At 45.1% G+C, this 25954-nt stretch overlaps 1 protein-coding gene across 1 annotated transcript in view; it reads right to left on the reverse strand.

The window, feature by feature from the left end:
• Nucleotides 1-13921: 13921 nt before the first annotated feature.
• Nucleotides 13922-25954, reverse strand: part of NEDD9 (neural precursor cell expressed, developmentally down-regulated 9) — a 43031-nt gene continuing 30998 nt past the window's right edge. The window contains exons 3-7 of the mRNA XM_054381955.1: nt 19972-20073; nt 18712-18813; nt 17051-18280; nt 16222-16311; nt 13922-14431 (exon numbers count right to left, since the gene is read on the reverse strand). Coding sequence (XP_054237930.1) covers nt 13922-14431; nt 16222-16311; nt 17051-18280; nt 18712-18813; nt 19972-20073 — 2034 coding nt within the window. The remainder of the gene's footprint in view (nt 14432-16221; nt 16312-17050; nt 18281-18711; nt 18814-19971; nt 20074-25954) is intronic.

A 25954-nucleotide genomic window follows, 5' to 3' on the forward strand; every position in this document is an offset into this window, starting at 1 on the left:
ATTTCACTCCCAAAAGTGATTTTCAGTCTTTTTTGTTTTTTGTTTTTTTTTTTTTTTAGACAATTGATGCTATTTTTTTAATGTTGCTGTGACATAGCTGCCAATACGTGCTCTGCCTAGTCTATAACTTGAATGATCTTATTAGTAGCAGGCCAAAGGTTTATATTAGGCGGTTTGGAAGAATTTTGGAACAGTGATGTCTGCTGTCAATGCATCATTTTTTCTGAAGGAATCTGTAGTAGAATCTTTGTACAGGGCACTTCGTGCAAAGCTGCTGAAGCGAAGGTCTGTGTGTGGAAGCGTACATGTGACAAGGCCTGGGTTGAGATTGCTGGCAGTCCAATATACTCATGTCTTTGAATATTTTTACCAGTATACTTCTGCTGAGTGAGCACTTAACTTTGAATTGACTTATTTGAGTCAGAAACCTTATGAAGGCAACAGGTTACACAGTTGGTCTTGTTTTGTGTGGTAGGAACTATTTTAAAGCTGTTTATTGCCTTATTGTTGCAGCCATTCTCTTGAATGTATTTTGGGTTTTTATTTTAAATACAGTCATATCACCTTTCTTGCAGGGGCTGTGTAACTTTGAGCAGTAATTGATTACCTGTGTTGGGTGTGACAGTTAACTGAAAACAGTAACTGCAGTGAAGGGTGGAACAAACACAAGTATAGACCAGTGGGAAACAATACAACTTTGAGTGGTGTAAATGACTTTGTTCATGCTGAATTGTAGAATTCAGACCCATTAGGGAGCCACTGAGGTTATCACGGTGATTTCTTGTTTGCCCATGAGGCTGATTCTATGCAGTTCATCCACTCAGCACTGCTGCTGTAGCTTTACACAGTAAATGCCAGGCACCATGCTGTGATTTGTGAGCCACTTGCTGCTCACTATCAGGTTTTACACTGTACTAGACGCATGTGTGTACTTCTGTTTGGAAGTGACCAGCCTAAAGAACGTGTTCAGTGTGGTCATTTGCTCCTTCAGTGTTACAATACTGTACTTAAAGCTTCTGTGGTTGTCTGTTTTCATCGTTAACTGTTCTTTTAACTGACTGCACAGATGAAAAATAAAGTAACCAGACTTGATAAGAATATTTGACCTGAGTGGTTTTCTGACTGACTGTTTGTCCAAGTTTGGTCTACAACAGAACTGTTCTATTCAGTGATTTGGCTTTTCAGTGATGGCACTTTCTGAAGCTGATGGCATGTTTTCACAGACAGTGGCTGCTTCTAGCAGTGATGATGCTGAGGATTCTAGCAATAATAACATGATGAGGGATCACGAAGGTCAAGCCTTTTCTCCAGTGGCCATTGTCTGAGGAGGTCTCTGTTCTGCCCTTGATCCTGATCTGTATGTTCCTGAATCCAGCTCCTGAATGTGGTTCCTACCTGCTGCTGAGTCCAGTCTGGGACTTCCTCAATGCCTGCCCACAGGATCCATGGTGACAGTGACATAATTGCCATGAGGGGATTGGGTTCAATATTGGTTTGTATCTATTTAATTTTATTGTTATTATTTTCATAAAAGCTGTTAGGTTTTTTTTAACCCATCAGTCTCTCTCTTGTTCCCTTTCCCTTCCCCTTTGGAAAGGGGAGGGGTTGATAGAGAGCATTGGTCACCCATGTAGTGGCAAGCCAAGCTCTGACAGTTTACACCTGTGTCCTTCCCAGAACTGCTGCAGAGAAGATAGGACCTCTCTGCATGTCCTATCAATTTCCTCTCCTCTGTGCTAGCATATTTTAACTTAATTTTTAGCTTGATGAGTTCTAGAGATCCCTTCCAGCCTCTAACATTCTGTGATTCTGTGGCCCTGCTGTAGCAGGGGTGGACTTGATCTCCAGGGAGCTCTTCCAGGCCCTACCATTCTGGGATTCTTTATTTTCCAACGTCACGAGATTTTTTTTGAGCAGTTGTTACATTTAAGTACTTTCAATGACGCTTAATCTAGCCTTAGTTTTTACATTTCACTAAAGATCCAGGTACTGAGGGCAGACTTGATTTTGCTTTTCCTTATCCGTGCTTCTGGGATGTCCTGTTTCTCCTGAATCCTAGAAAGAAAGAGCATGGCTAGGGGAAACTGCTGGACTGGCTGCTTAAATAGCTGATTGCTCACAGAGCAGATCCAGTCTGAAACTCCAGAGGCTTTTGAATATCCAGGGTGGGTAGAAAAGGGAGTTTTGGGGCTAGCCTTTCACCACTAGATGGCATAGGCTATCAAGTTTTGCAGGCTCAGCTTTCAGGAGAATGGTTGAGTGCCTTCGTGTTTGCTGTTACTGTTTTTAGTCGTTCTGTTGCTGTTACAGCAGTGTTGGGAGGTAAAGGGCAGCTCTAGAGCCTTGTTCTTGTTTGGCTGTGTGTTTCACGCCAAAAAAGCTCTGGGACAAGTGGAGTCCTGTGCCTAAGGGGACTTGCACATTGCTCTGCAGCACAGGAGGAGCACTTGGTTTTACTGTGTAAAGGAAAGCAACTTCAAGAATTATGTACCCCAAGAAGAGAGGTATTAGATGTGCTAAAAGAGATCTGCTTTTCTTACCTCTCACCATGCTTAATTAAAAACAACCCCAAACAAGCTACAGCAGCACTTCTTCAGGGTCTCAGGGTTAAAAACAGGCTGTAACATCGTGTCCTGGTTTGAGCTAGAACAGAACTAATTTTGGTCAGTGATTTGGTTGCTTTTTCCAGGTCAGTCTCTTCCCAGTGATGGCACTTTCTGAAGCTAACAGCTTGTTTTCACAGATAGTGTCTGCTTCCAGCAGTGATAATGCTGATGGTTAGAGTTGCTGCCAAGGGTTGGGGTGCAGGAAGGCTCTTGCTTAGACTTGCTCCTGTGCAGACCAAGGTCACTGCTACATCTTCTGTGCTACATTGAGGTGCAGTAAGAGAACACCCCTGCAGGAAAGAGTGGACATGTTAACCAGGAGTGTGGGAAGTTTCAGAAGTAATTTTGAAGGACAGCAGGGTGAGCCTGTTCTAGGGAAAAGGAAGAAAGGAGGCTGAGAGGAGGAGCTGGTGGGCTTTGGTCTGTGCTTCCTGCTCAGGGAAGGGAACACACTGAGGACAGTGGTTCATAGTACAGGCACATGACTGGAGCAGTGTCTTTTCTCCAGGATCTCCAAGTACTTCAGAGGTGGCTGCAGCAACAAGTTTCTTTACATGTCCCACCTGTGGGTAACTGCACTTCAAAGAGTAGGTAATGAAAGCCTGTAACCTGCTGCCACAGGGTGTCACAAAGATATGTTTGTGGACATGTAGATACAGGCTAATGGAGTCTTCCATGGGCAAATCCCAAGTTCACAGGATAATGAGAAGTCTCTGCTGGGCTGTATTTCCTAATATCTGTGGTCCAATGATGACAAGCACAAGTCAGGTTTGTGAACTTACCCTGAACATACCATTCTGCCTCCCATAGAATACAGGGGGGCTATGTGCACTGTGGCCTGATCCAACAGGGCAGTTTTTAAATGCTGGCAGGCTGACAGCTAGAAATGCTCTGAGAACAAAACCAATGAGAACGTTTAGCCTGGAGAATAGGAGGTTCAGGGGAGATGTTATTGCTCTCTACAGTTACCTGAAAAGAGATTGTAGTGAAGTGGGGGATGAGAGGAGTGATCTCAAGTTGCACCAGGTCAGGTTTAGGTGGGACATTAAGAAAAACATCTTCCCACAATATTGGCTGTAAAGGGCTGGAACAGGCTGCCCAGAGAAGTGGTAGAGTCCCCATCTCTACAGGTATTTATAAGACCTGTGGATGTGGTGCTGAGGGACATAGTTTAATGGTGGACTTGGCAGTGTTGAATTAACAGCTGGACTCGATCTCAAAGGTCTCTTGCAACCAAAATGATTCTATGATTCCAAAGTGCAAGAGCTAGAGACAAATTAGGCCTGAAGGACTCACTGCTGTGTGCATGGGATGAGCTCTATAAATAGATGCCTTTCAGCTGGTGCTAGGCCCACAGCTGTGGCTTTTCTGAAGGCTTGTGCTTCCATCTCTGTGTCTGTGAAAAAGCAACATTGCTGTGGAATGGACTGGGGAGCTTGCTGATGTCTCTTCCTGGCTGCTTCTTTCCTCCTGGGAAACCATGAATGGATTCAGGTACAAAACACCATACTTCACCTTTCTACTTGATTGAGGTTTTTAAAGGATTGGAAGGGGAGAAATGTTCACAGGGCAGAGAGGTTTTCTTCTTTGTTACCTTACCTGGAGGTAGAGGTTGGTGTTTTCTGCTGAAGTTAATCCTTGTGAAATGGGCTCGTGGGTTACCCAAAAGATTTTGGTTTGCTGTGGAAGGGATGCCATAGGCTCCTGTTCTACTGCCCTCTTATGGGACTCTGATCAGTAGCTGAGGAGGGTCATGGTTCTGTGTGAAATACGTGAATGCTGGGCTTTACCCCTGTGCCAGCACAGCCTGGGGCAGATTCACCTTCTGGAAAACCAGTCAGCTACAGGAGTCTGGATTGCATGGTGCTGGTCTGGTGTCTCATGCTGGCCTCCAAGCAAACCAATGCTTTGATGAAACCAGTACCAGCTTCAGGCTTGATGGGCTGGGGGGACCCCATGAGTTTTTAAGGTGTTTTAGTGTTTGAGTTGTGACTTGAACTGTGTTTGTGGCCACAGCAAGTTTCAGGACACAGGTGTAGGCTCTGTAGGTAAGGGTCATCATCAAAATTTAGAAGCCTATGATATAGTCATTTGTACCTGAGCTGCCCTTGAAGACCTAATCATTGGAGATGATTAGAGAAGTGTTTTATCTCGTCTTAAAGTAGATTTAATCATATGACTTGATCTCTGTTCAGTTTAAAGGGGACCTTGATGATATCTCACATGTAAATGTCTTCAGGTAGGCAAGACAAATTGCATGTGGGGTGTCTCACACTGGGAGCAGAGCTGGGCTATTCAAATTGTGGCACTTCTGAAGGGAGTAGAGCACAAATCTTCTGAGGAGTGGTGGGAGGAACTGGGGTTGTTTAACCTGGAGAAAAGGAGCCTGAAGGGAGACAGTCTCCCTTTCTACAACTGCCTGAGAGGAGGTTGTAGGGAGGTGGGGATAGGTCTCCCAAGTCACAAGCAACAGGATGAGAGAAAACAGGCTCAAGATACACCAATGGAGGTTTAGGATAGGATAGGAAAAACACCACTGAAGGAGTGGTGGCGCATGGAACAGGCTGCCCACGGAAGTGATGGAGTCACCATGCCTGTAAGTGGTCAAAAAATGTGTAGATGTGGCACTTACTGATATGGACTGGTGCATTTGGCAGTATGAGGTTAATGGGTGGAGGCAGTGAGCTTGGAGGTCTTTTCCAACCTTAATGATTCTATTACCATCTCTCTGGAGGAGAAAGGTGTGAGTGAGAAAGAGGCTTTCTCGCTTTGTGTGTCTGGGTGTCTTCAGCAGCTCTACTCCTTAGATGGAGCTGGTGGATTGTATGAAATTTTTGTGAAGCCCAACATGCCTGTGCAGTGAGACCATCAGGTTGGCCAAGGAGAAGGGACTGTGTCACCCTGCATGGTCCCATAGGCTGGGATTCATCCAGGGCTCACCCCAGTTCAGCACAGGTTCATGGGATGTCTTGATTTCCACATTCTCAGAGTGCAAAGGCAACTCCAACCTGCTGCTGCTGCAGGATGCAAATGGTGGATCCTGCACCCACCTCCTTCTGTGTATGTATGCCAGGGAACGAGGTGTCCTGTGCAGTGCAGCCCTGCTCTAGGAACAACCTTTTGGTCATCATGGCAATCCCTGTGAAGGTGATACCAGGTGCTAGCAGTGCTGTGCTCATTCCTTAAGGAAATCTGTCAGTTGAAAGCGGTGTCTTGAGCAGTGTGTCCTGAAAATGACTGCAGGTCAGGCACTGCAGAACACACACAGACTCATTCTCATTTATCAAAAAATTAATTTTGCTTTGAAACATGGCATGAAGAAATGCCAAGTTGAGTGAACTTCTCCCCTTCTGGAATGCAAGTTAATTACAGGTACCTGTTTCCAGCTCAAATTGCCTCCTGAGATAAAAAGGCCTTTGGGTGGGCTGCTCCTACCATCCTTCATAAAAACAAAGAACAAGGTGGAAAAAACCAGTCAAAGTCCATTTTTTATTTTTTTCTTATTCATGGCCACTCACAATTGTGGGGGTTTCTCTTTGAGCTGAACTGGGAATAAAGCCAGACATGAATCAGTGCAGGGGGAAATGCCCTGGAGCCTCCTACCTGCACAAAACGCTTTAAAGATCTACTTTGATTCTTTTCTACAAAACAATCAAAAGCCAGAGTAGGCCTTTCTTTTTCTTTTTTTCCCGTCTGCTCTGTTCTTTCAGGTTTTTCTGTTTGTCCTGCACTGTAACCATCATCTAACTACCCTGAAGTCTGCCTTCACAAAAATAGCAGATGCTCCTGGGATACTGTTATTGCGTCTTCCTGGTCTGGGTAGCCCTGGCTACAGAATTGAGCAAGACAAAACTGGCTAAGGAGGAATCTCTAAAGGGCTTCTTGGATTTGGTTTCCTGCGGCTTTGCATCAAGGAAAGAGCTCCGATCATTTTCCCTGCAATTAAGGGAAATTAGAAGAAGAAAAAAAAAATCCCCTGTGATCTCAGGGGACAACATCCCTCAGCCAGCAGCAAGATTTTTACATCCCCTCCTTGGCTGACAGAAGTTGATACCCCATGGGACGAGTGTTTATGAAACCAGGGAATCTATGTTTTGGCTCATGGTTTGTTTAACCTTCTGGGAGCTGGCTGTGTGTGGGGGTGGCTGCTGCTGCTTGTGCCTTGCAGATGAGATGAGCTTTATCCTGGAGACCTGATACTTCATGCTCCTGCATTCTGTTTCTGACATACCAAGATGCTGGTTGCATGCTGTCCTGGTTTAAGCTAGAACAGAACTAATTCTGGTCAGTGATTTGAGGTGACTTTTCTGCTCAGTGAGGGCACTTTCTGAAGTTAACAGCTTGTTTTCACAGGTTCTAGCAGTGATAACGCTGAGGTTTAGGGTTACTGCCAAGGGCTGGGGTTCAGAAAGGCTCTTTCTTAGACTTGCTCCTGTGCAGACCAAGGTCATTGCTAAATCTTGTGTGCCACGTTGGGAGTGCAGCAAGTAAGAGGTGGTACCTGCAGGGAGGAGTGGACAGCACAGGTGATCCTAAACCGAGTAATGAGGGAATCCATTCCATCTTCTTCAATTCAGTACAAAGCTGAGGGGTCACAATGGTCAAGTCTCTTCTTCAATGGCCAGTGTCTGAGGAGGACTCTGACCATTCTGCTTCATTCCCAAACCATGCCTTCCTGAATCCAGCTCCTGAATCCGATTGCTGTCTGCACCTGAGTCCAGTCTAGAATTTCCCCAGTCCCTGCCTCCAGCATCAGTGGTGACAGTGATGTAATTGCTATCAGGAGGTTGGATTCAATACTGGCTTGCATATATTTGTTTCTATTTAATGTTCTTATTATTTTCATTAAAGCTGTTTTAGTTTTCCTTTCCAACCCATCAGTCTCCCTTATTCTCTTTCCTTTTCCTTGTTTTAGTTTTCCTTTCCAACCCATCAGTCTCCTTTATTCTCTTTCCTTTTCCTTTGGGAAGGGAGAGGTGTAAATAAGAGAGGTTCTGTCACTCATCTGGTGGCTGGCCTAGCCCTAGCCCTTGACATACACACAAAGATACTGTGTCTTATGGTGTTCAGCAGAGAAGAAGAAACCCTTGCCAGGGAGGTGATGAGTATGCAGCTGCTGTACTGCTCCTTGGACACTGACTTCCTAGGTGTTTGGTTTCACCCTTGGCAAGGGACTTTGAGGAATCATGGAGATGGAGAAGTCAATAGCAACAAGGCAGAATCCTGTGGGCAATATTGATGGACTTGTAGGTGTGCAGGGCCAGAATTTAAACCCAGGGAGGTGCAGAAAGAAAGTAAACTGCAGAGCCATCCTGGGTTGAGCCTAGCCCAATCCTATCTGCTGAAAGGACAGAACTGAAGCACTAACCCCTGTGAGGAGCTGCACTATTGCAAATTACACCTCAGGAGGTGGGGGGGAAAGTCATGTTCTGCTCAGAATTGTCTTCCTTGGTGCATTTCAGCCTCTCCTGTTCAGAAATTCACACCTGTGAGCCAAGACCACATTACTACAGAGACATGGGCTTATCAAGAGGCACAAGGAACTTTTTGTTGCCTTCCTTCTTCCCATGGCACTGGCAACTCCTCATTTTCTTCTGTCCAGAAGAGAAGAGGTTGAAGAGAAGAAAAGTTGATTGGTTAGAGCTGGGTAATCAGTTGGACTGGATGATCTTGGAGGTCTCTTCTAACCTGGCTGATTCTATGATTCTGTGAAAAGGGCTTTGCAAATACCCAGCTATGCCCTAACATTATTACATTCATTAACCTGAAACTCTCTGCCAGTCATTTGCTCTGGGAGGCCAACCCTAAGTGGTCCTAACCACTGGAAGGTGGTAGGATGAAGAGCACCCTGCTCTGAACCCAGCAGCTCTCCAGAAGCTCAAAGCAATACCCCGGGAAAATACCTGCTCTCACGTTTGGCTACTGAGTATTTCATGCCCTCTGGAACTCACAAGCAGCAAGGGCTAACTAGTGTTCGGCTTCTGAACCCGGAGCGGTGTACTTGCATTTCCAAAGTGATTCCAGTGGCTGGCAGCATGGTCCAGCATGATCAGGTTCTGGCTAATTATGTGAACTGTGCTCCAAATTTAGCTCTAATCAAAGCAAAATTGCCTCTGGGCACTTCATTGAAGGGAAACAGGTGCTTTGAGTCACTAAGAGTCTATGCTAGCCCTCATGCTAGCTCCTGGGACATTAAGTTTCGTGTTGCTCCTGCTGTCTCTGACATCACCAGGCTAATGATAAGGCTGGATTAGTTGCACTCTCCAGCTTAAATTCATGAATTTATCATCCTTTTTGAGTCAGAAGAACTTCTAGGAGGACTTTGCAATGCTAGGTGTAACTGGAGATTTCCATGTAGATGCAGCACCAAGGGATGTGGTTTAGTGGTGACCTGGCAGTGCTGGATTCATGGTTGGACTCGATGGTCTTAAAGGTCTCTTCCAACCAAAATGATTCTCTGATGCTGAAAATCCACAAAGTTGTATCTAAGGCTTCACAGACAGAGGAAGCTGCTGGCTTAGGTGGACTTTGGGTGCAAATAGCAAAAAGGAATTACTTATAAAAGTGAAAAATAACCCCACAGTTTCTGGACAGTCCATCTCAGAGATGGAAAAATCATCTAGCAGAAGAAAGGCTCCATTGATTTGAAGTGAGATGTTTATATTGCTTTTGAAACTGGCAGCTCAACAAGTTAAGATGAAATGAAGATTTTTCAGAGCTGGAAGGAATGCTCTGTGTTGTCCTCTGAGACTGGCAAGTCCCTGTCTTGACCCTTGACATGCCCCTGTCTAAATGTGGTCTGATGCCATGAACATTGTGAGAGGAGAAAGTGGCAAGGGAGGGTTAAGATCCTACCTTTGGAGGAAATCCTACCAGTTTCTAAAGCCTTTTGATTGAGCCTGAGGCATGTTAAGATGGAACAGGCAGCCTGGAAGTGGGATTCAACAGGGAAAAGATGGATTTGGAGCAGAACAGCTACAGATGCTTGGCTCATGGGCAGAGGGAAGGTGTTACTGGTATAGCAATACTCTGGAGTGCTGGCAATAGATGTGGAAGGAATGTTTCTGAAGTGTGGCCCAGATGTACATGTTGGAGAGTGCCAAAAGCTCTAGGGTCTAGAAGTCATGGGGGATGTGAAGATGCTGAGGTGTAATCATGGAATCACAGTCCTTTAAGATCTTGGTTGCCAAACAGCAGCGGTTTCTTGGCAGATGTGTGGGGACACTGGCTTAGGGACGAGAACAAAGAGACTCTGGTTTCTATTCTCAACCAGTTTGGTTGTCCAGTCCCTCCTTTGTTGCTAGCTGACCTTTTTAAATTTAGCGGAGGAACAAAATGGAGCACTCTCAGGAAGCTGAGAAGACACCATGAGCCAGATCAGGCTCTTTGCTCTCAAGGCTTTCCTTGAATTTACACTCTCCAGCAAGAATACCTTTCACTGGCAACTGAGAATTGGCATAAGCACAGAACTAGTCCTGGGCTCTTTCTGTCCTCTGTGCATACCCAAGGTATTTGACAGGATGTAGGACAGTGCTTCAGCAACCGTGAAAGGGAAAGGTAACTTGGGAAAGACTCAATGATTCTTAAAGCCACATGTTTTTTTCAGACAGAACCCACAACTAAGATATTGCTCAACTGGGCATGTAGAAGACACATCCTCTTACCATTGGGTTAGTGGGGAAGGATGGCTATACTGAGCACATACAGATGCTCTTCCAGTTCCTGTGTGGATTGTGGCTTCACCAGTAAGTGCTGGAGAGCAAAACAGGTGGGCAATCACATCTGTGTCCTGTCACTCCACCTTACGGTGGGATGGAGAGGACCTGCCTCATTCACCTCAGGGACCAGTGCCTGTGCTATGATGAGATGGTTCAGGAGGCAGCTCAAGCAGGATTAGACACCAGGAATGGGGCAGGTGTGTGCTGTAGACCTTAGTGGTTGTATTTTGGGTAGCTGAGTTGGATAAATGCTTCATCTGCTGCTTCTGGGCAGACATACTGTCCTTCCTTTTCTCAATGTCTTCCTTTCCACTGATCAGCACTTATAGGGAGAAGATGGAAAGGGAACTCCTCATTTGAGAATGGCTTTGATGATTCTAGCAAGCATTAATATTTTCTTTTACGATGCTTAGAAGACCCAGAAGACAAGAAAAAATAAGACCAAGTGTTACCATTTTTGATTTATATTAAAAAAAAACAACAACAAACAACTGGTCATTTAATCATTAAAAGAAATGACTCTCTACACGGTAACAAACTGTAATACAGGCTTGCAGTAAAGGTTCTTCTTTTGAAAGCACAAACTACCAACATTTAACCACTAAGCTTCAGAACACTTTCACTTTCTAAGAGTATACAGTGAAAAGGAAAAAAACACACACACACAAAAATGGACAATGAAATCCAAAAGAATCCCAAACAACACAAGTACAAAACAGATTCACATGGATTGATATTTGGCCACTGGCTAGTGGTTAGAATGGCAAAAATTGCCCTGTCTGGGTATTGTACTGGAGCCAGTTCTCACTGACTCACAGAATGGTAGGGGTTAGAAGAGACCTCTGGGGATCATCTACCCCAGCCCTCTGCTAAATCAGGGTCACCTGGACCAGGGTGCTGAGGATCACATCCAGGCAGGTTTTGAATCTCGCCAGAGAAAAAGACTCCACGATCTCTCTGGCTAGCCTGCTCCAGTGCTGTGGCACACACAAAGGAAAGAAGCATTTCCTTAGTTGAGGTGGAACATCCTGTGTTGTAGTAGTTGTAGTTGCACATTGTGGGCCAGCTGAGATTTGTACCCAGAAGTGACATTATGGCACTTAAGAGTGGTCTTCACTCTGAGACAAGACATTAAGGCCACAAGATTTCATCCACTGCTGAAGTGATTTTGTTATCCAAGACAACAAATCCTATTTCAATAAGGCACATGTTTGGATCCAATCTGAGGAAAAGTTAGGCAGAAGGGCTGCTGCTCTCACAACTGTCTATTTACCCATGATCCACTTGCTGATGCCAACACTAAGGACACGTGAATGTGGGACTACCTTTGTTTCTGCCAGGACAGTAAGTGTTTCTCCTTCAAAAATGCCAGCATCACCTGGAATTTACCTGAGCTCTTGCTCACTTAGAATCATGGCTTTTAGTCTGAGGTCCACAGGAAAATGGCCTTCTAAGATTGATTTTAGGGCATTCACAAAATGCAACAAACCAAGTGATGTGAGTTTTGGAGCAGCCAGCATACATGACGTTTCTAACGGAGTCTTACTACTCTTCTAACAACTTTTAAAAGTCTCAGTGGAAAACTGCTGGGTAGGTTTGTGTGTGCTTGCTGATGGAATGGCCCCATTAAAACAGGAGGTCTTTTTTTGACAACAGTGTAGTGAAGAAGGACCAGCACCTATGCCACAGAATGTGGAGGGGGAAAAAAAAAAAAAGCCCAATAATTGAAGAAAGAATTGCAGTAAATGCAGTTATTCCTCCAGAATATGTCCTGGCAAAAATAAGTGCTATTTAAATCTACATTATGTTGTCTGTGCTGTAGAGATGTTTAAATATCTGTTAGAGCAGATTGAGCTGTTTTCTTTCCATAAAAAGCACAGAATGGTGGGGGTTGGAAGGGACCTCTGGAGATCAACTAGTCCAACCTCCCTGCTAAAGCAGGGTCACTTAGAGCACGCTGTCCAGGTGGGTTTGAAATCTCTCCAGAGAAGACGACTCCACAACCTCTAGGCAGCCTGGTCCAATGCTCTGTCACCCTCACAGGAAAGTTTTTTCCATATTACAAATTACAATTTGTATGTTAATCCTTCTGGAAGGGGCACTTTGAGACCTTGCCCATCTGCAGCTTCAAGGATGAGCCCAACAGATCCTGGGATGCTCTCAGGGACAACTCTGAGTGCATGACCATTAAGGGGTTTGGGCCTGACTCTTCTATTTAATTGCCACTGCAAATACATTCAAGGTAAATATTTACATTTACACACTTTGAAATGCCACGTTGCACAGTTTTATTCACAGGAACAGTGAAATCTGAATGCTGTAGAATATTAAATATACAGGACTCTGCCTTCCTCTTTTAGAAGGTTCTGTTTCTTCTGAGGCCTTGTTGTAGGCTAGAGACTAACTGTCCTACCATAGGGATACAATTCCTCCAGAGGACCAGAGTGCCCAAGGGGGCAGAAAGTCCATCCCAGAGGGTGGACGCAGGATACCATAATTTGTTATTCCATCCCATAACCCTGCACCTCCCTGTATAAGGGGACCTCCCAGCCAGTTTGCTCTCTCTCTGCTCTGGGTGTGTAGCTGCTGCTCTCTGGTTTGTGTGGAAGTGCAGCCTCATGGGGAAGCTGTTTTCTTGCTGTGCACCTGAGGCCTGGTAGGCTCAGCTTGGGGAGGGTGTGGGGGGTGCGCAGTGAGGCCTCATGGGGGGATGGTTAGATGGCCGGGGGGGATATTTTTGATGCCTCATGGAGGCCTACTGTTGCTGGGGGAGGTTTGTCTAGTGGAGCCCTGCTGGGCTGATTCTGATTGTGGATGTACATCCTTTTGCCTTTCTACCTTTTGTCTTTGTTTTTGTAAATAGTATTTCTACTTCGCCCCCAGTTCTGTGCAAGTGTGTTGATTTGCTCCTTTGGGGTAACTTCATTCTGTCCTCTGTCCAGAGCAGTTTCAGCTAACACCACGACAGGCCTAAAAATTCTCTTCTGCTAAAAGCTGTGCACCTCGCTTGATGTGTTTGCTTGTTGCCATTGTGCAGACCTGCTAATCAGAACAACTGAACCTTGGACAACAGGGGGACATCAAGAGGAGGGATAAACGTCATGGAATTAACCTAGAGAAAGTAATTTCTTAGAAGAGAATGGAGTTCTATGAGAACCATTACACTTGCTTCGTGGATTGCTACAAGTCGGTTTCACAGCCAAGTCCATGTGCCAAAGTGAAGATGGAATGAAACGAGAAGAGTGCAGCATCCAGTTAACAAATACACTGAGGAAACAGGCGCTATGTACAGAAGATAGGCGCTGCTCACCCAACGCATCATTTTTAAGGTGCTTAATTGATGGTTTAGGGAATGTAGCAACATATACATATATATGCAGTGTATGCAAATCTAAATGGGTATTAGAAACATCATCCAGAAACAGATATTTTCCCAGATCCCTGATTTCATTAGAGTCTCTAACATGGTATTTAAAATAATTCATAAAAAAATACCTAAAAAAAAAAAAAAAAACCAAAACGAACATTTGCATAAAAAATAGCTCTAGGTTGTTTGCTTTTCTGTTTGGCTGCTTGTGGACTGGGTTCCAGTGGCTTTCATAAGGAGGCCATTTGGACCAGCGAGAGTTTGAACAACTGTGCATGGTGAGACAGCTCTGTTACTCGGTCCACCATCTTCTGCAGGGCTGCAGTGTTGGGGTACTGCAAGGCAGCCATCTTGGTAGCCAGAACGATGCTCTTCAGCTGCTCGCACAGCTGGTTGCTGGAGTTCATCACTTTGTTGCGAATGTCCTGAGTCATCACTTGCCTGGTGAGCATGTCTCCAATGAACACAAGTTTGTGAGCGCTCAGAATGACAAATTTGCTGTGAGCCACGAAGATTCGGGGGGGCTGGGAGGCATTGACGCAACTGAAGAAGGCATCGATGGCGTTTAGGAGGGAGTTGAAGTGAGTCTCGCATTGGTCAGAGTAGAACAGGAGCAGCTGGCTGTCACGGGAGGTGGCGGTGCTGTTGGCAGTCTGGAGAGCTTGAGCTGGCTTCCACTTTGAGATGTCATTCTCCACTGGCTTTGTGATTTCTTGCTCCAGACGTTGAAACTGATTGATCTGCAAGGCAAATCCAAAGGCTCTCTTCAAAGAATATTCTCCTAAGATGTTATTATGTGCTGCAATTTCACCTCGTGCCTGAGGACACCCCAGCTATCCTAGACTGACCTTATGCTAAATAAAAAGAATAAATCTTTTCTGAGATCTTTTGTTTTGCAGAGTGAGGGGTGATCAAGTACTTTGGTTACCACAACTCCAAATGCATGCAGCTCAGAAGAGAAAATGATGTAGAATAGTTTATTTGCATTATGCAACTCAAAACACCTCCTGAATTTGCAGCCCGTTGCTCATTTGGAAGAACCCAAAATCACAAGTGAGAGAGATGGATCCAAGTGACAATGACTCCTACACCCTCTCTCAAAAGCTGCCATTTCTGTGGGATTTTGAGATGACAAACCTCTAGTTCTCACCTCCACGCTGCTTGTTACAGTTTTCTGCCACACAATATGGCAACAACATACCGAGGAATTAATGAGGGCCAAGTGACAGCCCTCAAACCCTACAAGATCTGCTTCTAAAAAGTGTTGAAAGTGATGTTAAGTGCAGTAAGTTAACGGCCTTGATGGTCACTGAGGAGATGTGCAGGCAGCAGATGTATTCAGTGTGGACCAGTGATGAAAGCACTGGGTTGCCAGTCAGGAAAGCCAAGATCACAACCTGGCTTTGTGACTGATCCACTGTGAGACACTTCAGAAGTCCCTGTGGTAAACCTTTGGAGGCAGAGACTGCTTTTCCTTATACTCTTGCAATAGGCTCACCACAGTGGTGCACTGTATTAAAAACAATAATCTCATCAACTGAGATGGTCAGAAATTGTTTTCAAGGGAAAGGCTTATTCCTGCCACAAGAGATGTTCTAAACATCTGAGAGCTATGGCTGGGCTTCCACTCAATTTTGGAGTGGCAAGAAGGAAATGAGTATGACAGAGGTGCTGTGCTCCAGCACAGCTGCTCTGCTGGAAATAGATTTCTTCGGTGTAAGGAATCACTGATACAGATGCACAGAGCCAGGAAGGTGCTAAATCCTAGAATCCTAGAATGGTTTGGGTTGGAAGGGACCTTAAAGGTCATCTAGTTCCAACCCCCCTGCCACGGGCAGGGATACCTTCCACTAGACCAGGTTGCTCAAGGCCTCATCCAACCTGGCCTTGAACACCTCCAGTGGGGGAGCATCCACAACGTCCCTGGGCAACCAGTTCCAGTGTCTCACCACCCTCACTGTAAAGAATTTCTTCCTAGTATCTGCTCTAAATCTCTGCTCTTCAAGCTTCAACCCGTTCCCTCTCATCATTGCAACTCACAAAGATGAAGCTGCTCCCAGTTTGAGAGGAGTATTCGTCCAGGCAGAAGCAGTCTGTCATTCTGTATTGAGAATGGACATGAACCCCATGGCATCAGGTACCTATCATTTGTAAATTGAGGGCTTCGTGGCAACTGCCTGTTTAAAATCTTGATGTTCACCATTTCCCATTTGGAGCATGACAATGCATGTCCTTGTCCTTTCTGTTGACAAATCCATTGATGGCAGAGCCTGTCTGACACAAATCCCACTTGGAAAGAAACTAAGCTGGAGCCACTGTTTAGCCAGGATCTAATACCTGCCATTTTCACCATCTAGCACCTGGGGTTTTCCAACTCTGTCTGGTGGCATCCTGAACACCTCCCAGCCATGATGCAGCACCTGCACGCTGCTGAGGGAAGGCTCCCTCCTGCTTTCTTTGACCTGTACTCCTTACATGCAAGGAATGCTGCATTTCTGTGTGATCGCTGCACAGGAGTGCACCAACATACCTGATGGTGCTCCAGCTCCAGTTTGCTCTGTTTGATGATATTTTCTTTTTCCAGCAGCTCCTTCTGTTGCCTTTCAAACTCTTCTTTCCCCTGTTTTGCATAACACAAGACACCGTGTTAAACCAAACCCACTCCTGAGCTAAATAACAACTTATAGGTCAAATAACAGACTTTTTTGTCTACCAGTGGAAAAGCCAATACATCACCAAGAGTATGGAGAAGAAAAAGATGGTGTGACAGAGAAAAAGGCTATTGCTGTGACACACCAACAGTTCTAGCTGAGAGGAAGTAACCACCCTGCTGAAGCTGCACTTGAATATGTAGTAGTGTGGCAATCTGATTGCTACTTTCCTGCAAATAGCTTCTGCAAAACCCACAAGATGTTCTAAACATCTGAGAGCTATGGCTGGGCTTCCACTCAGTTTTGGAGTGGCAAGAAGGAAATGAATATGGCAGAGGTGCTGTGCTCCAGCATAGCTACTCTGCTGGAAATAGATTTCTTTCGTGTAAGGAGTCACTGACAGAGATGCACAGAGCCAGGAAGGTGCTAAATCCTAGAATCCTTACTTCATGTCATAGAATCATTTTGGTTGGAAGAGTTCTTTAAGATCAAGTCCCAGCACTACCTGGTCACCACTAAACCACATCCCCAGCACCACATCTACACAGCTCTTCACTTTCTCCAGGGATGGGGACTCTACCACTTCCCAGGGTACCCTGTTTCAGGGCCTGACAACCCTTTTGGGGAAGACAATTTTCCTAATATCCAACCTAAAGCTCCCCTGGGGCAACTTGGCCTTTTGCAGAGGAAGGTGTTGGGTTTACCTACCTGCAGGTGAACGTAATCGTAGTCATCCATCCAGCTCTTCTCTGAGCTGTCGCTGGTGGCATTGTGGGGGGGCTGAGCTTTGCTTAGGAGGGGAGGAAGGGGACTGCAGTGGTTCTGTGCTTTCTCTCCGTGACACTGCATATGAGGATTGTCATACACATAGTCAGGAGCGTTCATGATGTTCTCTGGTAAGGTTTTGAAACGTGAGGTGCTCGACACCGGTTTGAAGAGCACCTCTGCGTTGACACTGATGGTGGTGGTCAGCTGCTTGGCATCGTCTGGGACTGTCCTTGCCACCATTACAAACCGATCCAGGTCATCACATTTGTTCTGCAGCCTGTTGACAGCTAGAACATTCAAAGACCAGTTGTAGCTGTTCAAGTCGTGACTGGTTTGGGTAAGAATTTGGTGAGAGTCCTCCAGCCTTTGCACCTCTCTCCTCATTTTGTTCAGGAGGCTGACCTCAGGCAGGCAGGAAGCATTGGCTGCTGATCCTTTTGCAAACTGGAGGTACTCCAACAGGGACTGCTCTACTTTATCCACAGCAGTGTGAATTTCATTGATGTGCTTCTCCATATAGCCATAAGACCGCCAGTCTGCTGTAATGAAGGCCATGAGGTTATTGACAGCTGTCTCCACCGTCTGCTGGAGGTGATAAAGCCTCTCTATAGCAGTGTCTGGATCAAGGATTAGTCTTTTCTCCTGTGCAGTGGCTGCTGAGAAAGAGTCTTTTGATGCTGTTGAAGACGTGGACATGTTACTCCTTGTGCTTCCTGTGCTGGAGAAGGACAACCTGTTTATCCCATCAGTCACATCCTGTAAGCCTTTAGTGTCTTGGAGGACTGGTGGTGGCACGTCATATACACCTTCTCTCCCTTCTGAGATGAGACTTTCACTGAGTCCTGTCTGTTGTCCTGGGAATGAAACTCCCCTTGGGGTATCATAAACATCTTTTTGAGGTGCAATTTGCTGTCCAAGAAAATGGTTTTGATGGTTCAGAGGGATGTCATAAACGCACTGTTTCTGTGGCACTCCATCTGGCAATAAACGGCTCTCAGGAGAAAATTTATGGAGTTCTTTCCCAGTTGCTTTAGTGATGGGAGGAGGAATATCATATACTCCTTCTGGTCTTACACTGTGTACACTGTGTGCCACTGAAGATGAAAACTCCTGCAAATTTTCCCTCAGGCCTGTATCATCTCGGCATGCAGATGGAGGTGTTGCATAGACCTGAATCACAGAAAGCCAACCATGAAACCTTTGGCTTGACTAGCAAAGTATTTTACATCTTCCACACAGGCTATAAAATCCTGGGATGGGAGATCTGTCATTGACTATTACAGAGTCAGATACTTATCAGGAGTTTGACTGCGCATTGGTTTTATTATCTCACTTTTTAACATTCATCTCAATGTAAAATCTCCTAAGCAGCAAAATCCAAAAAGGCAGCCTGCTGCCACAAAGATAACGTGGCTCTATCAACTCACAGCCCATAATAGTATCATTCTGATGCAGTGCTTCGACTTACCAGGTTTTAACAGTTTAAAAAATCCTAGGGAAATCTCTCAAGTCCTGAACCTCCTTTTCTTTCCTGTTGTTTAAATGTGTTGTTTGGTCAGACATGAAAATACAGCACCTTGTGGAGACAGAGTAATACTTACGCCTTTGGCAGGTGGTATGTCATAGATTCCTAAAGTTTTTGCTTCTCCCATGGGAACTGGAAGTGCAGGAACCTTAACCGATGTGGGGGGGATGTCATATATCTAAAGAAAGAACAAAGTGGTTACAGGAGCAAGTCACCTCAGGAAAGCTCTGATCTCAGATGAATTTTTTTGGTTTCCGTGTTTCCCCTCAAGCAGCCTGAGGATGATCAGAGCTCTTCAGCTTGCTTTCATATGGGAAAGATGCTTAGATTTGCCTGGTACTCTGAACAGTCAGGAGGCAATGCACTTTGCTAGGTCCCCGTCCCCTCTAGGCAGCTGTGTGGACAGCAGGTTGGAGAACTGAAGTGACATTTGACTTCCATCCCAAGAGTTAAACCAAAGCCAGTTTATTATAGATAGCTGTTGGGGTGATAGGGAGCAGTGTACTCCTGTGACCAGAACTGATCACACCCTTACTGACAGAGATTAGAGGGCCTGGAAAATAAGCTTTAAACTCTCTGAAACTAGGGCTGTCCCTGTCAGCACCACTTACCTGCTTTATCAGGGACAGGGTGAGCTGTCTTACTAGCAGAAAGTACAGCTCTCAGACGTTTCAAGTGTCCCACTTGGTGCCATGTCCTACATTAAAGTGGGTTCTGCCTGTGGTATAAAGTCACTGTCTGAATGTCTCTTAACTCAGACTTCCCAACACTTCCAGCCATTCTGTGTCAGGCTGTGTTATGTACTACGGGGACTCAGTATTGTTGCCTAGAGAAGCTGCTCTGTCAGGGAGCCATGGAGATATGCAAGGTCCTGCAAGCATCAGCTCTAGATGTCTGTGGCAGCAGGGAGTGAATGCTAAGGGTGTTCCCCAGAGCAAAGATGTATTTCGAGGTCAGTGGTGAAAACAACTCCCTGCATAGTAGCTGTTCATCTGGGTGACAATTTTACCCTTACTGAGCGAATTATTGTCAACTGTGCAACAACAAAGCAAGGGGAAAAAAAAAAACCAACCCTGTTCCCAAGCAGCAAGTTTATTCTGTTTAGATAAACCCTTTGATCAAAACACAGACTTTGGCATTTGGTGTGCTGCCAGATCTTATTCAACATCAAATACAACCTTGAAATACTTCATTGCTCTGTGAATAAGCCACAGCATCTAATTAAAACATATTTTCTCTCTGAAACGAGAGAACTTGCTTTGCTCATAAACCTCTGGTAGAAATTCATCACCTTTTGTGCCCTGTTAGTGCTGTTGGCAGTTTTATTGGTACCTACCCCTTGGAGCGGGCGAACAGGGGGGATGTCGTAGGTATCCTTCTGGTAATTGGAAGGGAATTCATAAACATAACCTTGTCCTGACCTGACTGGAATTATTACCTGTGAGATGAAAGAAAAAGAGGAAACATAAGTCTCTGAGGATCTTGGCATGTTCTCTCTGAAACTGCAGAGGGTGTAAACAGTCCAGTGCCATTAACATTCACACTTCATGTGGCAATGTGAGTAGCACAGCTCTGCATGTGCCTCTAGCAGCTGAAGACTGCAAAATGGCTGTTAGTAACTACATAAGCACCATCTTTTCCTTCAGACCAGTTCTGACACAGCTGCTTGATAGTGCTACAGTATCATCTGTTTGTCATGCACAGACTCTCCATGCCCTGGTTTGAGCTAGAACAGAACTAATCACAGAATCTCAGAATCACAGCGACATTCAGGTTAGAAGAGACCCTCAGGATCACCAAGTCCAACCAATAACCCTACTCTGCAAGGCTCACCCCTAAGCACCACATCCAAACCACCTTTAAACACATCCAGGGTTGGTGACTCAACCACCTCCCTGGGCAGCACATTCCAATCCCTGACCACTCTTTCAGTGAAAAATTTTTTCCTAATGTCCAGTCTAAACCTACCCAGTCACAGCTTGAGGCCATTCCTTCTTGTTCTATCACTCATTACCTGTGAGAAGAGACCAGCACCAGCCTCTCTACAACCTCCTTTCAGGTAGTTGTAGACGTCAGTGAGGTCAATCCTGGACAGTGATTGATTTTTTTTTCAGCTCAGTCTCTGCTCAGTGATGACTCTTACTGAAGTTAAGAGCAAGTTTTCACAGAGGGTGGCTGTGCTTTCAGCAGTGATGAAGCTGATGGTTTGAGTTATTGCCATGGACTGGGGTGCAGAAAGGCTCTGGCTTAGATTTGCTCCTGTGCAGATGGAGGTCACTGCTAAATCTCGTGTGCTACATTGAGGAGCAGTAAGTAAGAGAAGACACCCGCAGGGAGGAGTGGGTAGGACAGGTGACCCTAAACTGACCAATAAGGGATTGCATCCCATCTACATCATATTCAGTACAAAGCTGAGGGATCACAAGGGTCAAGCCTCTTCTTCAATGGCTGGTGTCCAAGGAGGACTCTCTTTGTCCTGCCTTTGATCCCGATCTATGCGTTCCTGAATCCAGTTCTGGAATCCAGCTCCTGATTTCTGAGTCCCCGTCTGGGACTTCCCCAATGCCTGCCTCTAGCATCAGTGGGTTTGGTTCTATATTGGTTTGTATCTATTTGTACCTATTTCAACTTATTATTTTCATTAAAGCTGGTTTAATTTTTCTCTTCCAACCCATCAGTCTCTCTCTCTTATTTTATTTCTCTTCTCTTTGGGAAGGGAGAGGGGATAACAGAGAGCTTCTGTCACTCATCTAGTGGCCAGCCCAGCCTTAACCCTTGACACTCCAGCAGGTCTCAGAAAGCTTGACCCCTTCTCCCTGCTGACCACCCTACATGAGGTGATGGTTACACCACCTGCTCACTGAGACCAGGGCTACATACATGCTGATCCTACTGAGGTGCTGAGTGTTCCTGCTTACTGACAGGCTGAAAATACTATGTTCAGGCTCTGGGAGTCTATTCCTGTGCTTCTGGAGGTATTTCCCACCTACTCTGGCCAGACATCTTGTGTTACTGTGCTCTGTGGCACAACATCCTGGCTGACTGTATGTGAGCTGTGGCTTTGGAAATCATTTACAAAGAAAGGCTACAAGTGGGAGGTTGAGTTTTTCTGTTTCTCTCTTGCTTACTTTATCTGTATTAGTAGCTCAGATAGGAAATGGTAAGTCATTCTTGGAGTATATAATGCAAAAAAAAAGCCTCTGAAAGAAAAAAAGGCTTAGAATTTACCTTGGTTTTTTTCCTCCCCCTGACATTTTCTAAACCACTGACTACCATAATGAGTTCAAATAAAATTTGGTGCAAAATAAATGCATTGAGCAGCACCTGAGTGGCAGGATTTCAGTATAATGTGGTATAGAAGAAATGTTACCTAACCCCAAGAAAGAGCTCGGTTTATAGTGGAAACACTAACATCTTAACCTCTGCTGCTGCTATTCAGCTCTAACAAAAGAAAAAAAAATGCAAATACTTTAACCCAAAGGCATAGAATGGTGTATGACAAGCCTGGGCAAGACGTGGCTTTGTACTTAGCTGGACAGAATTCTCTACCAGAGCTACCTAACTGCTTTAAAAACTTAGGCAAGAAGTAAATGCTCAATAAAGATCCTATAATGGTTTTTGCTGTACGAAATCTGAGCATTCTGCCCAGATTTCACAGTTTTGTTTGACTGAGGTCTTCAGGAAAAGTCCCAGATGCTATCCCACTCCCTTCCTTCTGCTATGTTAACCACACAGGCCTTTCTTCTTTTTACTTGCTGCCCAGATGTTGCTGTGTGATCTCTGTACTGTGAAACAATCTCTGAAGAAGAGAAGGCTCTGAGGAGTCTGTATTGCAGCCTTCCAGTATTTGCAGGGGGCCTGCAGGAGAGCTGGAAAGGGACTTTTCACAAGTGCATGACAGGATGAGGGATAATAGTTTCAAACTGGAAGAAGCTAGATTGTGATTAGGCATTTTGAAGAAATCCTTCCCCAAGATGGTGGTGAGGCACTGGAACAGGTTGTCCAGAGAAGTTGTGGGGGCTCCAGTGCTGATCTGAAGATCATCTAGTCCAACCTGTCCTCCTAAAGCAGGGAGATCCAGAGCAGGTTGCCCAGGATTGCAATATCCAGGCAGGTTTGGAATCTCCCCAGAGAAGGAGACTCCACAGCCTCTCAGGGCAGTCTGATCCAGTGCGCTGACACTGTCACGATGAGTAATGGCTTCAAACTGGAAGAAGTTGGATTACAATTAGACTTTAGGAAGAAATTCTTCACCATGGAACAGGTTGCCCAGAGAAACTGTGGAGGCTCCAATCCTGGAAAAAAAGTCAGGTTGGATGGGACTTTGAGCAACCTGGTCTCATGGGAGGTGTCCCTGTCCATGACAGGGGAGTTGGAACTAACTGATCTTTAAGGTCCCTTCCAACCTCAACCATTCTAGGATTCTATAATCGTTGAACCACTTTTTGTGGTTTTGTATGTTTGGTGGCAGTTTAGTTTTGAAGCTGCACTTCAGAAGGAAATAAATGGCTGTGAAAGAAAAGTTCCCCCCTCACTCGCTTCTGGAACTGGGATAGCAACCCGGTCTGGTCCTTAGGAATTTATTTCCTAACAAATGTCAACGGAACTTCAGACCTCGTGAGAATTCTTTTTCCTTTTACCTCTCCTCTTTCCAGCATGCCTGTGGTCGTCCGAGTTTAAATAATCCTGCATTTCAAACCAGCAATTTTCCTTGTTTATGTGCTGAAGGAAACAGATGGTGTTCCCACAAACTAGCCAGCCCAACAGTCTCAAAACATCGTTAACCACTTAATCCATGCAGAGCAACTAACGGGGGTCAGGTCTGGTTTTGGTGAAACATGTAATGAGCCTGCTTCAAACAACTCTCAGTACTGCAAAACAAAGACAATTGAGCAGAAAGTTTGTTCTGTTCTTGCTGAATATCATGCTCTTCCAAAAGAAACTACTTGGGTCTTTTCCATGCCAATGGCATGTTCCTAACCAAGAAAAAGTGCTGAATGTGCATGTACTTTGCAAAATATCCACTGCTGTGGTTCATTAAATCCCTCTTCTTTAAATACAATGAAAAAAACCAAATTTCTGTGTCTTCGAGGTTTAAAATCGACGTTAGGCTGCAATAGAGAACATTCCTAACTAAGGCAGCAACAAGACTGTTCCCATGTGCAACACTGTAGTTTACATTGTTTAGCAAGGATAAAGAACAAATAAACCTACTGAAGCCAACACAATTTCTCTGGATTTATAGCAGCTCTTTAGAGGACAGAATTTGGCTTGTTCCCATGAACAATAGTTCCTGACATGGGGAGCGATGGGAAATGAGCTTTGCTCATTTTTACAGGTGAAAGAACTCAAGCAGAGCTATGTGGCATCTTGGCAACACCTTTCCCCACCCACACCACAGGCAGACAGGGGAGTTGAAAAGGGCAGCTTGTTATTTCAGCAGGGCAGCAGGTGGAGGGAGGTTCTCCTCCCTCTCTAGTCTGCCCTAGTGAGGCCACATCTGGAGCACTGTGTTCTCTTTAGGACTCCACAGTCCAAGAAAGATAGGGAATTACTGCAGAGAGTACAGTAGAGGGCTACAAAGATGAGGAGGGACAGGACCACCTCTCTGATGAGGAAGGGCTGAGGGACTTGGGGCTATTTAGCCTGGAGAAGAGAAGACAGGGGGATCTTATCAATGCTTATTAGTATCTAAAGGGCAAGTGTCTAGAGGATGGGGCCAGTGTCTACTTAGTGGTGTCCAGACACAGTACAAGGGGCAATGGAATAAACTGCAACACAGGAAGTTCCAACTGAACATGAGGAAAAACTTCTTTCCTGTGCGGGTGCCAGAGCATTGGACCAGGCTGCCCAGAGAGGTTGTGGAGTCTCCATCTCTGAAGAAATTCCCAATCTGCCTAGACATGATCCTCAGCAACCTGCTTTGGGTGCCCCTGCTTTAGCAGAGGGGTAGGACTAGATGACCTCCAGAGGTCCTTTCCAACTCCCACAGTTTTGTGATTCTGTGATTTTGCAGGATGGCCTCCCAACCCCAAGAACCTACTTACTGCTTTTAAAATAGACCAGTGCTTTCTGAAGGAGGGAAAGAAGATAAAGTTTACATATTTGTTTTAAATCTGGATGAAGACCTGCATATTTGCTCCCATGATGCTCTCCTCTCCACTCCATGGGTAACTCTGCAGCTCATGAACTCCTGCTATCAAGTGCTGCCAATCTCAGCTGTCAGTCTTGTGTCTATTAAAATCATCTGCAGCTTGCTCTGGGAGGAGGCTAAATGGTGGTGCATAAAATGGGGCTGTTAGAATGTTTGGATGTGGTAATGATGACTCAAAATATAAGTAAAAGAGAATGTTGTTGGTTTGGGTTTTTTTTTGCTGTTGTGAATACAGCACAATGTATTTGTTAATACAAAACTGTAGTTACTGAAATTCTGTTCCCCAGCCTCTTAGGTGGATATGTAACATCTAGGCATGTAAGGAGAACAAAATAGCCAAAGTTGGGGAAAGCATAAGAGAGAGAGAATTAGGGGTTTGGGGGGGGGGGGGGGAACCTAATCTCTACTCTCTTGAACTCCTGCACCTTTGGAAGGCAGTGGCAGAAGAAGAGATTTAGATTGGATGTTGGGCACAAGTTCTGCACCATGAGGGTGGTGGAACACTGGCACAGGTTGCCCAGGGAGGTAGTTGAAGCCTCATCCTTGGAAATATTCAAGGTCAGGCTCAATAAGGCTCTGAGCAGCCTGATCTAGTAGAGGATGTCCCTGCTCACTGCAGTGGAGTTGGACTAGAAGACCTTTGGAAGTCCCTTCCAACCCAAATCATTCTATGATTTTCCTGTCTCACACAAGCTGCATTAAGATTTCCAGTGACTGATAATGCATTTCCTGACAGCAATACCTATTGCTGAGTATTTTCTGCTGTAAAAGAAGAGCAAAAATGGTTTTAAGAAGCAGTGTTCTTGACTGACTTATTTGCTACACATGATGACATACAATGTATTTCTCAGCTGTCAGTGAGGTTTCATTCTCACACATGCTAAGGATACTCGCTCTTACAAATGTTTGGCTTTCTAAGTTGCTATAGGTCTTAGGAATATCAAAACATAACACTTTATGTTAACCTAAATAACGTATGAACCTCAGGCCACACTATAAAATGATCTAGTAGAATTCTTTTCTGCCAAGACTTGAACTGTTGGAGAGCTTTTCATCAAGGCTCACAAGCTGAAAGAGGGGAGGAAGCCTAAAGAGCTATTTCCTCTAGTGCACCAGGCTTGTAGCTGCCACTATGAGCTGGTTCTAGTGCTGTGAGGCCAAGCAT

The sequence above is a fragment of the Indicator indicator genome, chromosome 6 (genome assembly GCF_027791375.1).
Source record: "Indicator indicator isolate 239-I01 chromosome 6, UM_Iind_1.1, whole genome shotgun sequence".
In the NCBI taxonomy this organism is placed as follows: Eukaryota; Metazoa; Chordata; class Aves; order Piciformes; family Indicatoridae; genus Indicator; species Indicator indicator.